This window comes from Ictalurus punctatus, chromosome 2 (assembly GCF_001660625.3).
Source record: "Ictalurus punctatus breed USDA103 chromosome 2, Coco_2.0, whole genome shotgun sequence".
Classification (NCBI taxonomy): domain Eukaryota; kingdom Metazoa; phylum Chordata; class Actinopteri; order Siluriformes; family Ictaluridae; genus Ictalurus; species Ictalurus punctatus.
The window spans coordinates 11,008,879-11,028,057 of NC_030417.2; the positions used below are offsets into that span (position 1 = coordinate 11,008,879).

Here is a 19,179-nt window from a genome sequence, read left to right on the forward strand (position 1 = left end):
TACAAATATCAGACTTTAACACTCAGACAGTACGTCTACATGGACAAAAATAATCCGATATTAACCCGATTAAGTCAATACTCTGATTAGTAAACTAGCATGTAAACAGCGATTATTGATGACCTTAACCCGATTAAAATCATACTCGAAGTAAACACAAATCGAATTAAGACATATGGAGCATTCCTATTTTAGTCACATTATCGACGTGCATTACAGACATGTACACACCTTCATCACACTATTAACGTCGTGTGGGATTTTTCACCGCATTTTCTGACAGGACACATACACACACACGGTAGTGCTCAACCGTTTTACGGCAAACAAGAGAGCACGACTGCATCCGAAACCGCATACTGACCTACTATATAGTAAGAGAAATACACGTATTTCAGCTACTATCTAGTAGGTAAGTACGCGGATTCGGACGCAGCCCACGGCTTCAAGCAGTCATCTATATGCACGTATAGCATGACAAATAATTAACTGCACTTGAAGCTTTCATAAAATTAAATGTGAAACACCCAAAGCTGTATACGGTACTATAACGAAGAACAACTGTATGTCGATACGTGAAATTCTGGAGGGAATGTCGGACAGCGTGGCGTGGTGACGTAATGACCTGTGCTGTTAATCGATCCATGTCCTATAACATGTAAAACCTGAACATGAGAGGAATAATCTAAAAGTGACTCATGTAAACACCTTAATCACAATATTGTCTTATTCGGAATAAGCTCAATAATTAGATTACTGCTGTCCATGTAAACATAGTCAGAGTTACCTCACTGTTTATTATCAAATAGTGACTAGAGACTTAAAATGAGAAAACAGATGATAAGTTAGGTCTTAAATTTGTACATTCTGCCCCTCTGCATTTTTCCTCATATACAATAGACGGCCCTACGCAATACCAGCCAAACTTCACACAAAACACATGTCTGTCATTACTGCTGATACATTTTGAGTTGCCCCGATAAACAATGCCTGAAAAACACGGGCATTTAATAGCAAACTATGATAAAGCACATTAATGGGATCATCTACAAGCATAAATAAACCAAGTCCATTAATGGCATTGGGCAAAAACAGGATGCTTTGACCAAAAATTATCATTTGATGTATAGTACACTATTATTGTAATAATACACTGACTGATTGCTTTATTTGCATGTTTGTTTATAATAAATGTCTCATCCTGCGATGCTGGTCAGCCAGATTGATGGGAATTTGGATCTGAAACGGTTTCAAAAGCGTAAAGCAATATGGTACTGTACAGTGTGACTCACCCGCTCGTAGAACTCCTCTTTGATGAGAGCAGAGGTAATGCGGCCGACAATACTGCTGGACAGGAGCTCGTCCCTGTTCATGGCTAGCCAGGCGGCTTTGGCTGGAAGTCCTGCCTTAAGATAAAAGTTAACGGCCCCTACATAGTCGCCCTCACTCTCCTTCATTTCCCCCGCTTTCTCGTTTTGTTTGGTCTCGATCAGCCAAGCGTAGTAGCTGCGTCGCAAATTGTCTACCTCTGGATGTCCCTGTAAAATACGAGCGTATACGGTATACGGGAACTGTGCCAAAATACACAATGGTTTTCAGAACAGTAATGGTGAAGCAGTTTTGGAGAGCCAGGCTACTGGAAGTCGTAACACTACTAGCGTTTGCAAAACGACACATGGTGCCTTGCGAAAGTATTCACCCCCTTGGTGTTTTTTCTCTCTTTTTTTTTTTTTTGGGGGGGGGGGGGGGGGGGGGGTTCTGCATTACATCCGGGAATTAAAATATTTGGGGGTTTTTTTTGGGGGGAGATTTGTACCATTTGATTTACCCAACATGCCTACCACTTTGAAGGTGCAAAATATTGTTTATTGTGACACAACAGAAAGTTTTGGGATTTTTTTTTTTAGAACCCAACTCTGATCTCCACAACTTTGTCTCTGACCTGTTTGGAGAGCTCCTTGAACTTCATGTTGCTTGCTTATTGTTGTTGCAGACTCAGCGGCCTTCCAGAACAGGTGTGTTCACACTGGCATCATGTGACAGATCATGACTGCACACAGGTGGACCTTAAATCAACTAATTGTGTGACTTCTGAAGTTAATTGGTCCAGATCTTATTTAGGGGTTTCGTAGCAAATAGTGTGAATACATATGCAGTTTCAGTTTTTATTTATTTTAAACAAGGTATTTCCACTTTAATTCCAGGTTGTAAAGCAACAACATAGGGGGGAAAAAAACAACAAAGTGGGTGAATACTTTCATAAAGCACTGTAAATTTACAAGCCTGGCAGCAGCTTTCTCAGTAACAAGCTACCTTTTGGCTATTTAGCAGTGGAGTATTTTGGCACTAATTATCACAAATCCACCTGGAACAAAGTTCAGAACTTCTAATTATTGTAGAAAAGGTGCAACAGGTGCAAAACATGCCAAATTTTACTTGAATGAAAAAATGTCAAAGTTAAACTTTTGACAAAGTAGCTTCAGTGTAATTAAATACATGCTGTAGCTTGGCCAACACAATGACACCGTAATACTAGCAGGCACTGTTGAAGATCTCCATCAGTCTACAATCAAGATTCTGAAAAAACCCCCACTATTATTTACCTTAGCCTCTGCTATTGCAATACAGTTGTCCCACATTTGTAGCTCTTGGTACATTTCCATCGCCTCATTAATTGCATTCTGCAGAGCAAAGCAATATTATCAGTACTCATTTCCATATAAATATCTAATGGATATAAATAATATGTATAAATGGACTTGCAAATAAATAAATAAATAAATAAATAAATAAATAAATAAATAGATAGATAGATAGATAGATAGATAGATAGATAGATAGATAGATAGATAGATAGATAAAGAGCCAATACCTGCTCCAAGTAGTACATCTCAGAGAGTTTATAGTCCTTATTTAGCATTGCTAACCGTGCTTTCACTTCATAGTGTTCATTGGCATCACCACCCTACAGTTAAGCAGACCGTGAACAACAGTGAAAGCACAAAACACTTAACATGTAGTAGTATATAGCAGGAGCATTGTGCCTTCTGCACACGTTTTAAGATGTCAACATTAAACCCAGCGTTACAACGTATTAATAAAGCATTTTAAATGCAGCATTTTGTAAAAAAAAAAAAAAAAAAAAAAAAAAAAAAAAAAAGTTTTTTCTTCATCAATAGACTCAAAACTGTGGTTTGTGTACGTACATATTCCTTTGAGATGCAATCAGCAATTTTATTGGTCTTGTTCAAAAAGCGGGCCTTGGACACGTTACCCAAAGCTGCAAAGCACCTGAAAAATGAAGTAGTAGGAGAAAGATGAAGTATTTTGTGCCAGCACTGGTCCATAACTAACGGCATCTTTAATAACCATCACTTCACTAAACTATTACTTATTAAATATTCTGCCAAATGCAATCACAAATATTTAAATACCAAAAAAAAAAAATAAAAAAGGAAAACGCTCAAGATGTTTGAAGTCTGAAAGTAAACCTATGAAAGGCTGTTCTACATTTTCTGTAAGTCCCTGTTTTCCTGTTTCTTAGAAGAGTTCTTCATACCAACATTCATGCTCCAGAAACTCCTATGACTTCATACAGCTGATAAAATATAGCGCAATGTCGAAGTAAGAAAACGATGTGGTACGAGTAACAAAAATTATAAACGGTAGAACATGAGGATACACGATAAACAATATTTTTTTTAAACATTTTTTTTTTTACAACACAGTATGCTTTAACTCTGTTTTCGGGTTTCCTATCGACCCAGCTAGCAAGCTAGCACATTCCTGTTTATTTGCATTTAACTTTAACCACAGCCTAGCTAACAGACAGAGCGGTATAATAAACGGATACAGATCACACCTGGTGTTAAGACGTTAAGCTCGAAAATAGCGATGCGGATTTAAGTTATGGGAAGACCTGCAATCATATCAGCAGTTTGCTTCACACAATATGGTAAAACGTATTTTTAATGACTACATTAACGCTAGTCAGGTCGCCTTACACAGCTAACGTACCAAAGGATGTTTAAGCACAGAAAGTATTTTACTGGCACCACATTAGTCTATGAAGGAAAAACACATGATTTGCAGTAAGGTACGTATATGGAAGTTAGAGCTTTAATAGCATATGTGTATAGAATATATTGATAAAGTGTAATCAATATGTGTAACTATTATATGGATATGTTAATAAAGTACGATCACTATGTATAACCAACATTTAGAATGATTTTTATTATTTAGAAGAACTATCTAATAATCAATATTACTTAACAAACCTAACCTATATGTATTATCAACATTTAGAAATATAATCTAAAACCAGAACACTTTCTAATCAAGTTATATCCTAAGTGTGTACTGAGCTAGAAGACTTCTATGTTTTACCACACAGCAGGTGTTTTTCTTTATCTCTGTATTTCCTGTGTAAATGGAGTTAGAAGAACCTTGCGTTTTGTCTAAAGCAGCTTTACGCTATGGCAATAAATTATCAATTAGACATTCACCAGAACCGTGTTTCCAATCAAAGCCCTTTAAGCTTGCAAACCAGTGACAAAATAACAGATATGACTTCCAGGATGAAGTGTACCAGGCTGGGACTAAATCCAGAAAATCATTAAGGTATACGGGTGAATTTCGGGACAGAGTAAAAACCCTGTCCTGATGAAACCTTTCAGAAAATTCAACGCAAGGCGCATACACTGCAAAAAATGACAGTGTCCCAGTAAAAATTTTAAGCCCAATAAAAGCTTGTAGCATGCGCTACAAATGTAAGGTATCATATAGGCATGAATAATTAATTAAGGCAATGTAGATTGGTTTGTTTTTAGAAAGAAGAAGTGAATGCCCCGCCTAGGGATAAGTTTACTGCTTCAGAAAAGTACGTGTTTGTGTGTGTATAATTCTGATTTTCTGCAGACTTTATTGTTTCAATTAAATTATTATTATTTTTGACATCGACAAACCCTCTGTCTCTGAAGTTTTTTTTAACTTAGTCTGGAAAGATTGTTTCCACGATATGTGTCAATCATTTTCTTTTTTTTTCTTTATTTAAATTAGTGATCTTACAAAATATTTGTTGCCGCTCGAATAGACATTTTAAATTCTTTCTCTGAATTTGCATTATGATGTCCGAGTGGACGTCTTGACAAGCAGCTCTTTTTAAAAAAATTTTTTTATTTCTCTCTCTCACCTTCCTACATCACACAAACAAAACTCTTCACCTTTGAATGCTTCCGATGCTTTTTCAGCACCAGTTAAAGAGCTGTACTTTGCCCTAAGTTCATAAAAAGCACAGGGACAATTTACCTGTTAGATACAAGTGCTTGAACTCTTTTTACCAGAAACCAAAAAAATGTCATTTGCACCTGTTTTTGGGGGTCCTCGTGTTCAGCATTGAATTTATTTGTGATGTCACACTCCACAGTAGTGGTTAATGGCTCTCATGAAAGGAGACACTCTGAGCTTTAAGAATTTGCAGTTTGTCCTTAGTATTATATTTCATAATACAATGTACACAATGTTTTACTGTCAAAAACGCTTTAGTTGAGTCATGATACTCTATACACAGATACAGAACAGTGTCCTAATTAATTTTATAACAGACTTGCGGCGATTAAATTATTCTGATTGTACTGATTGAAAACATTCAATAAGTCTACTGGTTGATTAACAAAACGTGCTTCAGGGCGACTACTGAAACATGAATTATCTAAAACTCAAATTCTCAATATGTGTAGGTAACAAAGCCGTTTCATATAGATTGAGCAGGTTGACAGGTCTCTGATGGACAGGTCAAATTACTGGGAGAAAGTGAAACACCAGGGTGCATGGTGCTACAAGACTCACCTTTCTGCAATGTGCAGTTGCTGCGCCTCCAGAGACAGCTTGCTCAGTGTCTTCCACATAGCCTCAGTCTCAGCACACATTTCTAGGGTTTCTAGGAATGCCGTCGCTCTATGTCCATGTGTACAACAAAAATATAAACAATAACATTTTCAGTAGCACAGACACAATTTCCCCTTTGTTTTGATTTATATTATAGAAGCTAGAAAACACCCATTCCTTCACTAGCCTCGGTCTTGAAATTAAGACGAAATGGAAATCGTATTAACTGTTTAAAAAAAAAAAGTGCTGACACTGGTGACTCCTTCCATAAATGTCAAATAAAAGTATCTTTACAGAAAGTGCCATTTCAATTAGAGGTGGACAGATAGTTATCGGTATCGGTAAAATCCACTAAGTTAGGCAGAACCTACCTACCGATAACCGATTAAACAACTGATAGTTTTTACAATTGATACAGAATGAAAACATAACACTAAACGGATATATTGCTGAACTTTATTACAAAAATAAACAATGCTGACTGTACCACGAAAATGTAGTGTACTTTTTAAAATGAAATAAATGTATTAATATATAATAATTATTCATAAATATTAAAGTAAATAAAAGATATACATCCAAATTGAACCAAAAATAACACTGCAAATAACAAATACAAATGGAGACAACCAAAATAACTAAAAAAAAAAAAACACTTTAAATAACACAGCAAAATAAGTCAGTGATAGTTTTTATTTCTCCTCTAGAGGCCACTCTCGTACTGTATAATGACAGCGGATCCTTCTTAGCCAAAACTATTGGTGTGGATTCTTGCCGATAACCGATAGTTCCGGCAATCAGTTATCAGTGCAAAAACCGTTCAATAAGTCAACCTCTACTTCCAATGATTATTTGTTAACCAACAACAGGTTTTTAATCCGTTTATTATTAGACCCAGATTATGTAGATCGTTTGGTATACAAGCCCCTGTGAGTTAGATATTACTATAGAAACAACGACATATCGGCATGAGTGCAGAAATATAAACCATATCTGAATATTTGGAATTAAAGCCAGCACTACTATCAGAGCCATGCTGTTTATATAATTAATAACCTTATCAAGTGTATGGGCATCTCATACTGTACCTGTAAAAATCTCCATCATCAATAGCTGTTCCAAACTCGATCAATCCTTCATCCAGCGTATATGAGACTGTGTTCACCCCTTCCAACACAATTACCTCAGTTTTGCCATTGGCCCTTTCCAAATCAACGATATCTCCCTGCAAAAACCACATATGCTTCAAATGTTTCATATGCTTCTCCAAGACCAGCAAACAAACAAACAAAAAACAAACAAACAAAAAAAAAACACCACATCATCAGCACATCAGCTTTCATGAAATTAAAAACGAAACACCTAAAACTGTATACGGTACCATAACGAAGACGAAATGTCTGTTAATACGTGAAATTCTGGAGGGAACGTCGGACGGCGTGGCATGGGGACGTAATGACGTGTGACGTTAATCGAACTGTGTTCTATAACGTGTAAAACCTGAACATGAAAGGAATAGTCTAAAAGCAACTCATGTAAACACCTTAATCACAATATTGTCTTATACAGAATAAGCTCAATAATTAGATTGCTGTTGTCCATGTAAACGTAGTCAGGCCCACGAACCTGCCTGAGTTACACCAGTTCTGTCAGGAGGAAGGGGCAAAAATTCCAGCAAAGTATTGTATTTGCCCCACTGAAAAACTGATACAGTAAAGAAAAGCTGAAATAAATCCATCTCTTAGCTCTTACAGTGGGGGAAATAAATATTTTTCCTGTGTCATTCCTCTTTATTATGCATAACTTCATTTATGGACTTTAATGTTTGGATTTCTTTATATGTGTGGATTTCTTGAGTTAATACTGATGTCTGGTGAAAATTTCGTACGAATCGCCTCATTGTAAATATATTTACTGAAAAAAATGTTGCCGCGTTCAATACTCATTTCACCTACTGTACTTTGAAATGAAATGTGTGGAGTTGTGAAAAATCGAGTCTGAAGCGACTTTTGGCCTCTACGGTATAAAAGATTCCTACTCACTTTCAGAGGGAGCATGGTGACTTTCTCTGGACTATCGATGTTGTACCACACACACAGGTTACTGCGGTTCTGAGCCACCACCACGTCACTGCCTGGAACCCACTGCACGTAGGAGCAGAAGCTCAGGACAGTGGTTTTCACAGCACTCTCAATGTCATACAGGTTCAGCTGAACGGAGACAGACAACAGGGCCGAAAGGGGAAAAACAGAAAGAGTACAAGCAAGAGGTAAGTGCAAAAGAGAAGCCATAACCGCAAATTATAACCCTTTGTCTTTTCACTGTTACATTCAGTGAATTAACTAATTTCCTTAAATTTAATCTTTGACTCGAATGGATTGCAAAAAATGTTGTGTACCCGTAACTTCTTGTCCCGGAAGAGCAGCTTGCGTCCCGTCTCGTTTAACTCCAGCCAGTCGATCTTCAAGTTATGACTAACAGTCCCAATGTTGTAACCAAGAACCAAGTCCACTAAACAAAGGAGAAACACTCAGGACTGTTAAGCATTCTTTCCAAGCCCTGAAGTATTATAATGGATTTTGGATTAACAAGTAAGTCTGAAACTATCAAGGAATCCGGAATCTCATTTTCCTGGAATCGATTCAAATAGTATACTAGTAAACAGTATAGAGTAGGTGCTATATATGTGCATTTATACTATTAATACTTTACTGCATTCACGTTGTATTCGTTGTGCCTACTGTGTCTGTGTTTAACTTCCATCCAAGCCTTATCCTACACAGGATTGTGGGGAGCCTGGAGCCTTACCCAGGAAACTCGGGGGAACAAGGCGGGGGACACCCTGGACGGGGGGTGCCAAGCCATCAAAGGGCACAATCGCGCGCACACACTCACTCACACACCCATTCACACTCTATGGACAAATTAGAGATGCCAATCAGCCTACAGCGCAAGTCTTTGGAGTTGGGGAGGAAACCGGAGGAAACCCCAGAAGCACATGGAGAACATGCAAACTCTGCCCTGGGTGAATTAAAACCCCCAACCCCGGAGGTGTGAAGCAAACGTGCTAAGCGGCAGTGTTGACTACACTGTACACTGGTGAGTCTAACACACATCTCACCAATAACACTAACAAACACTGTTATATGTTAAAGAGGCGTCCTTCAAAGGAGTTTGTATTCTCAATGAACTTTTCCTTATTTTGTAAAGAGCTTTTTTTGTGAGACCCTTTCTAGGGAAACACCGTGTTGCAGAATTTTACATAGAACCTTTAAGGATTCTTCCAAAGGGACAACATAAGACTCCTTGCCAAAAAGGCAAAGCTTATGGATTTTCTATAAAAGACAGAGAATATCAATCGGTCCGTACAGGATCTCACCGAGTTTGTTTGTTTTTTGCGATTGTTGTGGCCTAAAATGCTTGCTTTTTGCTGATGCTTTTTTTTTTTCAAATTCTGCGATGCAATTTGCGGATTTTTATTTTTTTTGCGGAAAATTACTTGAACGGGCAAAATCGCAATCGTGCGAAGAGGGATTTGGTGAATCGAAGAGAGACGCATGACATGTCTCCGCCCAAATCCGCAGAAAGTCTGGGGTAATTTTGAAAAATTGCAAGCTCCTCCGAATATTGTGGAGTTTGCTTGATTTCGTGTTCGTTTCTGGGATCGCAAAAAAAATGTAAAAAAAAAAAAAAAAAAAAAAAAAAAAAACAAAATCGCAGAATCCAAGAGGGACTGCTAAAAATGTAAATAACCCTTCATTACAAGTAAAGAAATAAGTAAAAACACTTTCCAAACATGTTTTTAACCAGTGACAGTAACTGCAGCGCTAACATTTTCTGTCTTGCCTCTGAAGATCTAAAATAAGTGGAGTTTTGCCATTGGAAAAGTAAGGATGTACAGTACGTGTTTGTGTTAATAGGGCATCACCTGAATGATCAGAATCATGTTTACATTGTTATACTTTTATCCATTGCAGTTCTGTGGATATGCTGAAGTCTGTTTTAGTAAAGCATGTCCTTCACATGAATGTACAATAGGTAATTAACATTTTAATTGACTTTATCTGGTCACCTTGATCTAATATATAATAATAGCATGCCAAAAAATGCTGAATGGATAGATAGGAACTGTGTCCTAACTGCTAGTGTCCATTGTTGGGACTCACCTATGGCGATGGTTTTGATGTCGATTAGGTAAGCCAACTTCTGGTTATTGTCCACTCCTCTCTGCCTCCTCTCATTCAGACGGACACTACACACACACACACACATTGTGTAAACGTAGATAGCTTTGTTTACAGAAGCAGACCTGTCAGTTTTAAACCAAATGGAGCGATGGGGCATGATATCAAACACGGCTCAGTGTACCTGATAAGGTGGGGGTTCATAAATTCAGTGCGAACGGTTCCTAGGATGTCGTTCTTGCCGTACTCCACCAAGGTCAGTTCTCCTGCGTTGAATACCATGCACACCTGCTCCAAAACAGTTTGGGTGTTTATACTGTTTCACACTATATAATGAATGTTCTACATGTTACAGTTTAACCAATTACTTGAATTTTTTTGTTTGTTAAATTGCTTATGCTGACTTGATTATATTTATAGTCCTCAAAAGCTGTAAGAAACAGCATGTACACACAAAGATAAGTTATCTCAATATTAATATAGAAATAAGAAACATACAGATTCATTTTCAAAGAAGAACTTCTCATTCCCTCCAGAGCCCTGCCACACCACCTGCAAAAAGGTTTTATCAGACAGGGTTATTCAGATCTACGGTACTTTCCACTACGTCACACCTTTCCTTAACATTATACCTGATTATATGCAAAGGTGCAGGTTCTTTATAAGTACCTAGAATGATGTAGTTAGTTAGTTGTACTTTCATTGTTCAGCCTTGGCTGAAAACTGGTCTTTGGCCTTGCCATACAATCACAATACAATTAACAATACACAACATCCACGTTAACATCAAAAGCTACAAATATTCACATTTCTTACCCCTTATTCAGAAGACATATTGCATTTGGTACATAAGTTTGCTTTTGGTGTTCTATAACGACAACGAGATAGTAATAATTCAAAAACATGATTCAAGGGGTGTGTTGCATCTCTCGTTATAGCTAAATCTTTCCTCTGAACAGCAATTTCATATAACTGATCGACTGACTTTTGCTTGGATCCTAAGATTTTACCTGCCAATCTTGTCATTCTGTTTCATTTTACTTTATTTATTTTATTAATATTATATTATTATTATTTTCCGAACCACACAGTTTTATTATACCCTAAAACACTCTCAATTAAACTAGTATAGACTCTTTGCAACACAACCTGGCTTACAGAAAATTCCCTTAGAAGTTTCCTTAGAAGGAATAACCTCTGATTTGCTTTCTTACAAATAAGATCCAAATTATCAGAGAAATTCAAGACTACAGAAGGCTACAGCAGAGGGCAGATCGTTTTCCTACAAAGCCCCCTAGTTATGTAGCAGTCTTCCAGCTTGTGTTCAGGACTCAATCTTTGTGTCTAGGTTGAAAATTTGTTTAGGCAAGCTTTCTATTGTTAACTAGAGCTCCTCTTAGGTAAAGGTGCAGCTCTGGGGGTTTCATGTTTTGGTATGAGTTTTGGTAAACTGGGACGTTTGGATGCTGTCGCCCCATATTTCCCCCTTTCTTCTTTGTGCCTGTGCAGATGTCAGACTACAGGTATATGACATGGAGCTATCTGTTTGGGATCATTTTCAGAGCAGCAGGAATTCTGTCCTCCAAAAGATGGGGATAGCTTCCTCTCACTCTTTTTTTTGTCTTCAGTGACTGAGCTTTTTTTTTATATATATTAAATGGCAATACTTTTCAATCACTGTGTTTTGAAAAACATAGATTGGCAACAGCTGCGTGCTCACTGCCTAACTTGGACACCCCCCATCCTTCTCACCCCTTGTCAATCATCCATCACACCCCTGGCTGTATCAGCACGCAAATGTTATGTCTACACCACATGCTTTCGGAAACCTGCAACAGGCTGTGTGATAGCTGAACTAGTGCAACGACATTCATGGGGAATTTGGCATGTCCCAGCTCACCCGCCCAACTTTGACCAATGTGATAAATCACGAACAGGTCAAGTGCAGACATAAGATACAGTTGTTGTTTATGTTACAGGCAGAACAATTGTTGAGCATGCTGCTGTACAAAAATCTCACTCACCGTCCCGACCAATCAGACTGCTGATTTTTGTAGCGTTTAGCTCTATTTAAACTGTAGTTGGCGATTATATACATCTACCAATCATCAGTCAAGGTGTATTAAATGATTGATCGAGCTCAAAACCATTCAAAACCACGTTAGTATGAACTGTAAGAGATGGTTTCCTACCTCACTTAGTTTATTGGAGACCAGATCTCCCAGCAGAAGGGTGTCTGAGGTGTGGGCCACCAAGTAGCGATCCCTCCCCAAGATTTTCACCTCATCAAACTCGTGGCCATAATGAGACTTGAGCACCACTCTTGTGCCTGTGGAAAGGTTCTTCACAATCACCTGCATCACAGGTAATGGAGGGGGGTGGATTGGTTAGGATCTGGCAATCATCCACTGGGAACTGTAAGCAGGAAAGGCTAGAAGACCGTAGAATAGCTGCAGCATTGGAACACTGGGCTGCAATTTGAATTAACTTGAGTTTATTGTATTTGCTTTCCAAGGACATTTGTTATTACAAAATATCAAAAAAATTATCTATTTCTTTACACTAATCATCACAACATGCATTAGAGCAGAGCTTCCATGGTAACATATTTAATAATGAATATCAGCCCAGATTAACACTGCATTGCTTTAAGATAATAAAATTCTTACCTGGCTCAAGCCAACATAAGTCATTTCAAATTTGTTCTTGTAGATAGTCCTGCGAAGGCAGCAGTCAAACTGCTCAACTCCCCCACACAGCGTGCCCTAATGGTCAGATATAAATCCATGAAAATTCACTTGGCTTGAGACTATGGACAGGACAATACTCTCAGCCAGTCATGAATACGCCAGTCTTCTCTAATTTCCCTTCATTAAAGTGTTCTCTTATCTTTTGGAAGTGCAGGATTGACGCTTGCTGTTTGACTAGTCCCGAGTACACACTGCACCACTTTTAAAATCTCAGAATCACAGACCCTTTCACACGACACGACTTTTAATCGCTTGCAGATGGAGGGATGTGAACACTACACAATCGCTCACAGACAAGACCTTGAAAAGATCTTGGACCTGGAGAAATGCTCAGATACTGCTTTCTCACAAAAAATAAAAATTAACTCGGGAGCTGCATATCAAGTGACTGGCACTATTTTGTTTGGAAATGAGCAAAACAGAAGAAAAAAATATTGCAGAGGAAATATTGCTTGGGAAGAGGCAGGCAACTAGAACTGTAAAGAGAACTGGAGATATAGTTTAACAGAAACATAGATATTTTTCTACTGTGTTTATTTTTACTACCTTGCTATACCAAAATGAAATATCTTTAAAGCTTAGTAATATCTCGGCCATCTCAATCGACCTCAATCGAGGCTTGTGTGGACAAACTGTAGGCTGTTACTGTTACCAGTGTGACTAGGGATAAAATGCATTATAATAATAAAAAAAGCTACAATGAAAGATACAGTAAAGCTCCTTAGGCAATTTGGGGGTTTTTTCTTACTAGTTTGTATCTGATACGTACCACACAGAGCCGCGAGCCATCTTTTTTCCAGGACATAGCTGTGACGGTATATAGATTTGGAATTTCTTTAGGAGCAGCTTCATCCCAAGCACTTCTTCGAGGGTTCCAGTTCAAAACCCTTAATCTGAAGGAACATAAATAAGTGGATTACGTAAATGTTGCTTAGCCTCAAAGAAGACATTGATATATACACAGTGGGGAAAATAAGTATTGAACACGTCAACATTTTTTCCAGTAAATATATTTTCAGTGAAGTTATTCACATACATCAGAAGTAACTTAAGAAATCTGCAAATATAAAGAATTCACAACATTAAAGTCCATAAATAAAGTTATATGTAATAAAGTGGAATGACATAGGAAAAACGTATTGAACACGCAAAGAAAAAGCAGTTCTCCAAGGCAAGGAACCAGCTGAAATTCATAAGTCCTTAGAAAGTAATTATACCTTCTATCTGTGCAAATTAATATCAGCTGGGTTAGTAAATTGATGGTCTATAAAAAGGCTTTTCGTTACCAAGATGTGACACAAGAAACAACTCATGATGGGTAAAAGCAAAGAGATCAGAAAGACCTTCACAACCTTATTGCTGGAAAACATATTGATGGAATTGGAAACATGACATATTTCAAAACTTCTGAATCCTCTAGTAAGGACCATTGGGGCCATTATCCACAAGTGGAAGCAATATCATTCCGTCATCAACCGTCCACGCACAGGAGCTCCTCGCAAGATTTCTGACCAGGGAGTCAGAAGAATAGTCAGAAGAGTAGCCCAAGAGCCAAGGACCACTCGGAAAGAGCTCCAGAAACACTTGGAGGAAGCAGGTGTCATCGTCACAGAGAAAACATTAGGCAATGCACTCCACTGCTCACGCTCACCCCGCAAGACTCCATTACTAAAGAAAAGGAATGTCAAAGCTTGTTTAAAGTTTGTTACAATTCATTTGGACAAGCCTATGAAATACTGGACGAGTGTAGTCTGGTCAGATGAGAGCAAAATTGAAGTTCGGAGGTGGAAGCATCATGGTGTGGGGTTGTTTTTCATCGTATGCTACTGGCAGACTTCATATAACTGAAGGAATGATGAATGGAGCCCTTTACCAGAAGATTCTTGAGAAGATTCTGCTGCCATCCACCAGGATGATGAAGATGAGACGTGGGTGGACCTTCCAGCAGGACAACAATCCAAAGCATACAGCAAAGGAAACTCTCAATTGGTTTCAGAGAAAAAAAAATCAAGGTGTTAGAATGGCCCAGTCAATCACCTGACTTGAATCCAATTGAACAAGATTTAAAGACAATATGTTTAGAAGAATGGGCCAAAATCACACCTGAGTTCTGCGGCCCATTAATTTCTTCATAGAGGAAGCGTCTTGAAGCGGACATTACAAACAAAGGGGTCTCCACTAAGCATTAAATAAATTTCAGTTAGCGTGTTCAATACTTTTTCCCCCGTGTCATTCCACTTTATTACAGATAACTTCATTTATGGACTTTAATGTTATGAATATTTTATATGTGTGGATTTCTTGAGTTAATACTGCTGTCTGGTGAAAGTTTCATGTGAATAGCCTCATAGGAAATATATTTATATATAAACATAGCAAAAGATTTTTAATGGAATAATGCCCAGTGTGCATACAAAATTTCCAATTTTCTCCCCAACCTTTGGAGAACCATACTGACCTATCATAACTACCCAACACTACTGACTGGCCACTGGGGCTTGTCGCTGCAACTGTGAACTCCTTCTCCAAGCGATCACGGCTGTAGTCAAACGTCTGCAGGACGTGTCCCTCCTTCCCATAAGCCACAATCTTCTTATCACACCCAGCTACAATAATGCTGTTGCTTCCCCAAGCCAGAGCATATGGTGGGCAAGGGTGAGTCAGCAATTTGCCCTGAAAATAATTTAATTACAAGTGAATGCCGGGATCAAACTAAATGTCTATTATTTACATTATTACATGTACAATCGGCGTGTATAATACCTGAGAATCCCCTGAGCCTATATCTTCAAAGAAATAGCGCACAACGGTCCCATCTGCATGGCCTGAGAGAATTCCTGTCCCAGACATGCTAACAGATCAAATGTAAAACAAGGCCAATATAAGATTGATGTGTGGTACATTTACCATATAAATGAAAAAGAAAACTTACTTTGAGGTTAATGAAACGACATAGGATTCTGTTCCATAGATGCTAGATGATTTGTTGTTCTTTGTATTGGCCACTCGAATCTGTGTCAACATAAAAGTTGTGGTGTAACCCCAATATTCAAGAGTATGAATAACTGAAAATATAATGGGCATGTGAACAGTCGCTTACTTTCCCCTCTGCTAGTCCAAAAACTATCGAATTTTCTACTGGCCATAGCAGACATGTTACCGCGCTCTGCATAATAAAGAAAGATGTTAGGTTATAATGGCTGATTATAGAACGTATTATGATCCTACATACTATGAATATCACAAATTACTTACGGTCTGCACAAATTTGTTGCATATAACTTTTTTGTCTCCCCTGTCACACAGAAACATAAGCTCAGATAACTCAATAAATGTCAATCGACTCAGTTCTGATCTCTATCAATTTAATCATATATCTACTTACCATTCCTCTCCGATTTTGTACACAAATACTATATTGTCCGTTTGAGCTATAGCAATTTTAGTGGAATCTGGAGAAAATGCCATAGCTTTGACCATGTAGTTTTTCTTCCCATACTGAAATGAAGCAATACCATAAAAAAGTTACTATTTTTGAGCTATATGCAAGTTATATTTGAATATCACTGCATGGTCACAACCTGAAATTTCATACCACACACACATGAGAGACACATACACACAGGTATACAGTCCCCTCCAAAAGTATTAGAATAGCAAGGTCAATTCTATTCTTTTCACAATACACTGAAGACATTTGGGTTTGACTTCAAAAGATGAATACGAGATGACAAATCCTAAATTAGAACATGGCACCTTTGGTTTGAACCAACCCATTTTTCAAGTGATCCAAAACACTTAAACATGTGACTAACAGGTGCTTCTTGTTACCCAGGTGTGTCCTGTCAGATTGATTGTTTAAAGAATTAATACCTCTGAACATCTACTCTTGGTGTGAGCCCTTGGTTTCGCCTGTGAAGACTGCATTTGTTGTTAAAAAGGATAAACCAACATGAAGACCAGAGAGCTGTCTATGGGAGAAAAGCAAGCCGTTTTGAAGCTGAGAAAAGAGGGGAAAATCAATCAATCAAATGCATTGCAAAAACAATGGGCATAGCCAATACAACAATTTAGAATAAAAACGAAAGAAACCACTGGTGTACTAACACTCAGACATGGAACAGGTCAGCCAAGGTAAACAACAAGAGTTGATGACAGAAATATTGTGAGAGCTGAAAAAACCCCAAAACAACCGTCAGTGACATAATCTACGACCTCCACAGGGCAGGGGTGAAGGTGTCACAATCCACCGTTTGAAAAAGACTTGAAGAGCAGAAATATACAGGCCTTACCACAAGCGACAAACCACTCATCAGCAGTAAGAATCAGAAAGCCAGGTTGGAATGCATAACGAAATACAGAGATGAGCCACAAAATTTCTGGAACCAAGATGAACCTCTACCAAAGTGATGGAAAGGCTAAAGTGTGGAGGAAGAAAGGATCTGCTCATGATCCAAAACATACAAGCTAATCTGTGAAACATGGTGGAGGTAGTGTCATGGCTGCTTATGGAACAGACTCACTAATCTTTAGTGATGATGGAACTCATGATGGTATCATCAGAATGAATTCAGAAGTTTACAGGAACATTTTGTCTGCAAATTTACAGAGAAATGCATCCAAATTAATCGGGAGGAACTTCATCATGCAGCAAGACAATGATCTGGTGTTTTTACAACAACGAACCCTGGGTGACTCCAGAGCTCAAAGCCCTGTTAAAGGAAAAAAAAGAGACTGTTCGGATTTGGGACAAAGATGAGCTGAGGAGGGTTCAAAAACAGCTCAGAGGGGAGATAAGGAAAGGAAAAGACAGCTACAGAAAAAAGTTGGAGGAGCACCTTCAACAGAACAAAATGAGGGAGGTCTGGAGGGGACTGAAAACAATTTCACGTTAGAAAAAAAAAAATGGGAGGGGCCTTGTATCCGGCAACCATGAGAGGGCAAATGAATTAAATCTGTTTTTTAATAGATTTGATTCAGTTCCAGCTCCTCCCCCCTCCTACCAGACCTCAGACCTGTCAGCGACTCAACCTTTCACTCTTGGGCCATTAGGCACCCCCTCCTCCACCCCCAGGGCTCCAGGAATATCGGCATCATCCAACTCACACCTCAAAGCTTCTGAGATATCAGCATCACACAGCTCATACCTCTCCACTGCTCACCATCCCTCACTCGAGGTTTCACACCCCTCCCCCCATACCACTCATCACGGATCGCCAACAACTCCCCCCTGCATTGTCTCTCTGACACTCAATCAGGTGAAGAAAAAGCTAAAGAAGATCAAGGCAAGAAATGCCCCGGGCCCGAATGGAATCAGCTCCAGACTGCTTAAAGACTGTGCAGATCGGCTCAGCGAGGTCATTCTACACATCTTTAATCTGAGCTTGAGACTAACGTGAGTTCCAGTACTGTGGAAGACTTCCTGTGTGGTTCCAGTACCCAAAATTGTGCATCCGAGAGAGCCAAACCACTTCAGATCGGTAGCCTTAACTTCACACCTGATTAAGTACATGGAGAGGATTGTACTGCGACAGCTGCAGACCCTAGTGAGCTCAGATCTAGACCCCCTACAGTTCGCTTACCGACCAGGCATGGGGGTTGAGGACGCCGTTATTTATCTGATGCACAGATCAGTTCTACACCTGGAGAATACTGGGAGCATTGTGAGGATCATGTTTTTTTATTTTCCTAGTGCTTTCAATACAATTCAGCCATCACTACTTAGGAGGAAGCTTTTGGGAGCTGGAGTTGACCACCACCTGGCTGCATGGATCACCAACTATCTCACTGACAGACCACAGTATGTGAGGCTCCAGGACTGTACGTCGGATGTGGTAGTTAGCAGCACGGGAGCACCGCAGGGTACAGTGCTTGCTCCATTTCTCTTCACCCTGTACACAGCGGACTTCAGGCATAACACTAAAGCTGCCACATGCAGAAGTTCTCTGATGATACGGTCATTGTTGTACGAGTATCAGAGGAAAACGATCAGGAATTCCGGGAGGTCATTGCTGACTTTGTCAACTGGTGTGAATTAAACCACCTTCGCCTCAAGAAAAGGAGATGGTAGTCGACCTCCGGAGGAGGCCAACCCGGTCTACACCAGTGAGCATCCAGGGTGTTCACATCGAGAGGGTGGTGACATATAAATTCCTGGGTGTTCACCTCAACAATAAACTGGACTGGTCCACAAACACAGATGTCCTGTACAAAAAGGGCCAAAGTCGTCTCCACCTGCTGAGGAGACTGAGGACTTTTGGTGTGTGCAGGACCCTGCTTAAATCTTTCTATGACACTGTGCTTGCATCTGCCATCTTATATGCAGTAGTTTCCTGGGGAGTTGGGAGCACAGAGAG

The 19,179-nt window shown here is 39.0% G+C and overlaps 1 protein-coding gene across 2 annotated transcripts in view; it reads right to left on the reverse strand.

The window, feature by feature from the left end:
* The window catches only part of ift172 (intraflagellar transport 172), a 44,534-nt gene that overhangs the window by 22,636 nt on the left and 2,719 nt on the right, over positions 1 to 19,179 (reverse strand). Inside the window, exons 3-22 of one of the 2 annotated variants that reach the window (XM_017457872.3) lie at positions 16,209 to 16,321; positions 16,079 to 16,118; positions 15,924 to 15,989; positions 15,756 to 15,835; positions 15,587 to 15,674; positions 15,282 to 15,496; positions 13,593 to 13,716; positions 12,743 to 12,838; positions 12,266 to 12,427; positions 10,572 to 10,625; positions 10,258 to 10,361; positions 10,056 to 10,141; positions 8,288 to 8,400; positions 7,932 to 8,099; positions 6,978 to 7,114; positions 5,851 to 5,958; positions 3,207 to 3,291; positions 2,873 to 2,965; positions 2,604 to 2,681; positions 1,293 to 1,538 (exon numbers count right to left, since the gene is read on the reverse strand). In XM_017457872.3, the coding sequence (XP_017313361.1) occupies positions 1,293 to 1,538; positions 2,604 to 2,681; positions 2,873 to 2,965; positions 3,207 to 3,291; positions 5,851 to 5,958; positions 6,978 to 7,114; positions 7,932 to 8,099; positions 8,288 to 8,400; positions 10,056 to 10,141; positions 10,258 to 10,361; positions 10,572 to 10,625; positions 12,266 to 12,427; positions 12,743 to 12,838; positions 13,593 to 13,716; positions 15,282 to 15,496; positions 15,587 to 15,674; positions 15,756 to 15,835; positions 15,924 to 15,989; positions 16,079 to 16,118; positions 16,209 to 16,321 (2,256 nt within the window). Of the gene's footprint in view, positions 1 to 1,292; positions 1,539 to 2,603; positions 2,682 to 2,872; positions 2,966 to 3,206; positions 3,292 to 5,850; positions 5,959 to 6,977; positions 7,115 to 7,931; positions 8,100 to 8,287; positions 8,401 to 10,055; positions 10,142 to 10,257; positions 10,362 to 10,571; positions 10,626 to 12,265; positions 12,428 to 12,742; positions 12,839 to 13,592; positions 13,717 to 14,696; positions 15,044 to 15,281; positions 15,497 to 15,586; positions 15,675 to 15,755; positions 15,836 to 15,923; positions 15,990 to 16,078; positions 16,119 to 16,208; positions 16,322 to 19,179 lie in introns of those variants that run through there. The other variant, XM_053687700.1, reaches the window with a different exon arrangement.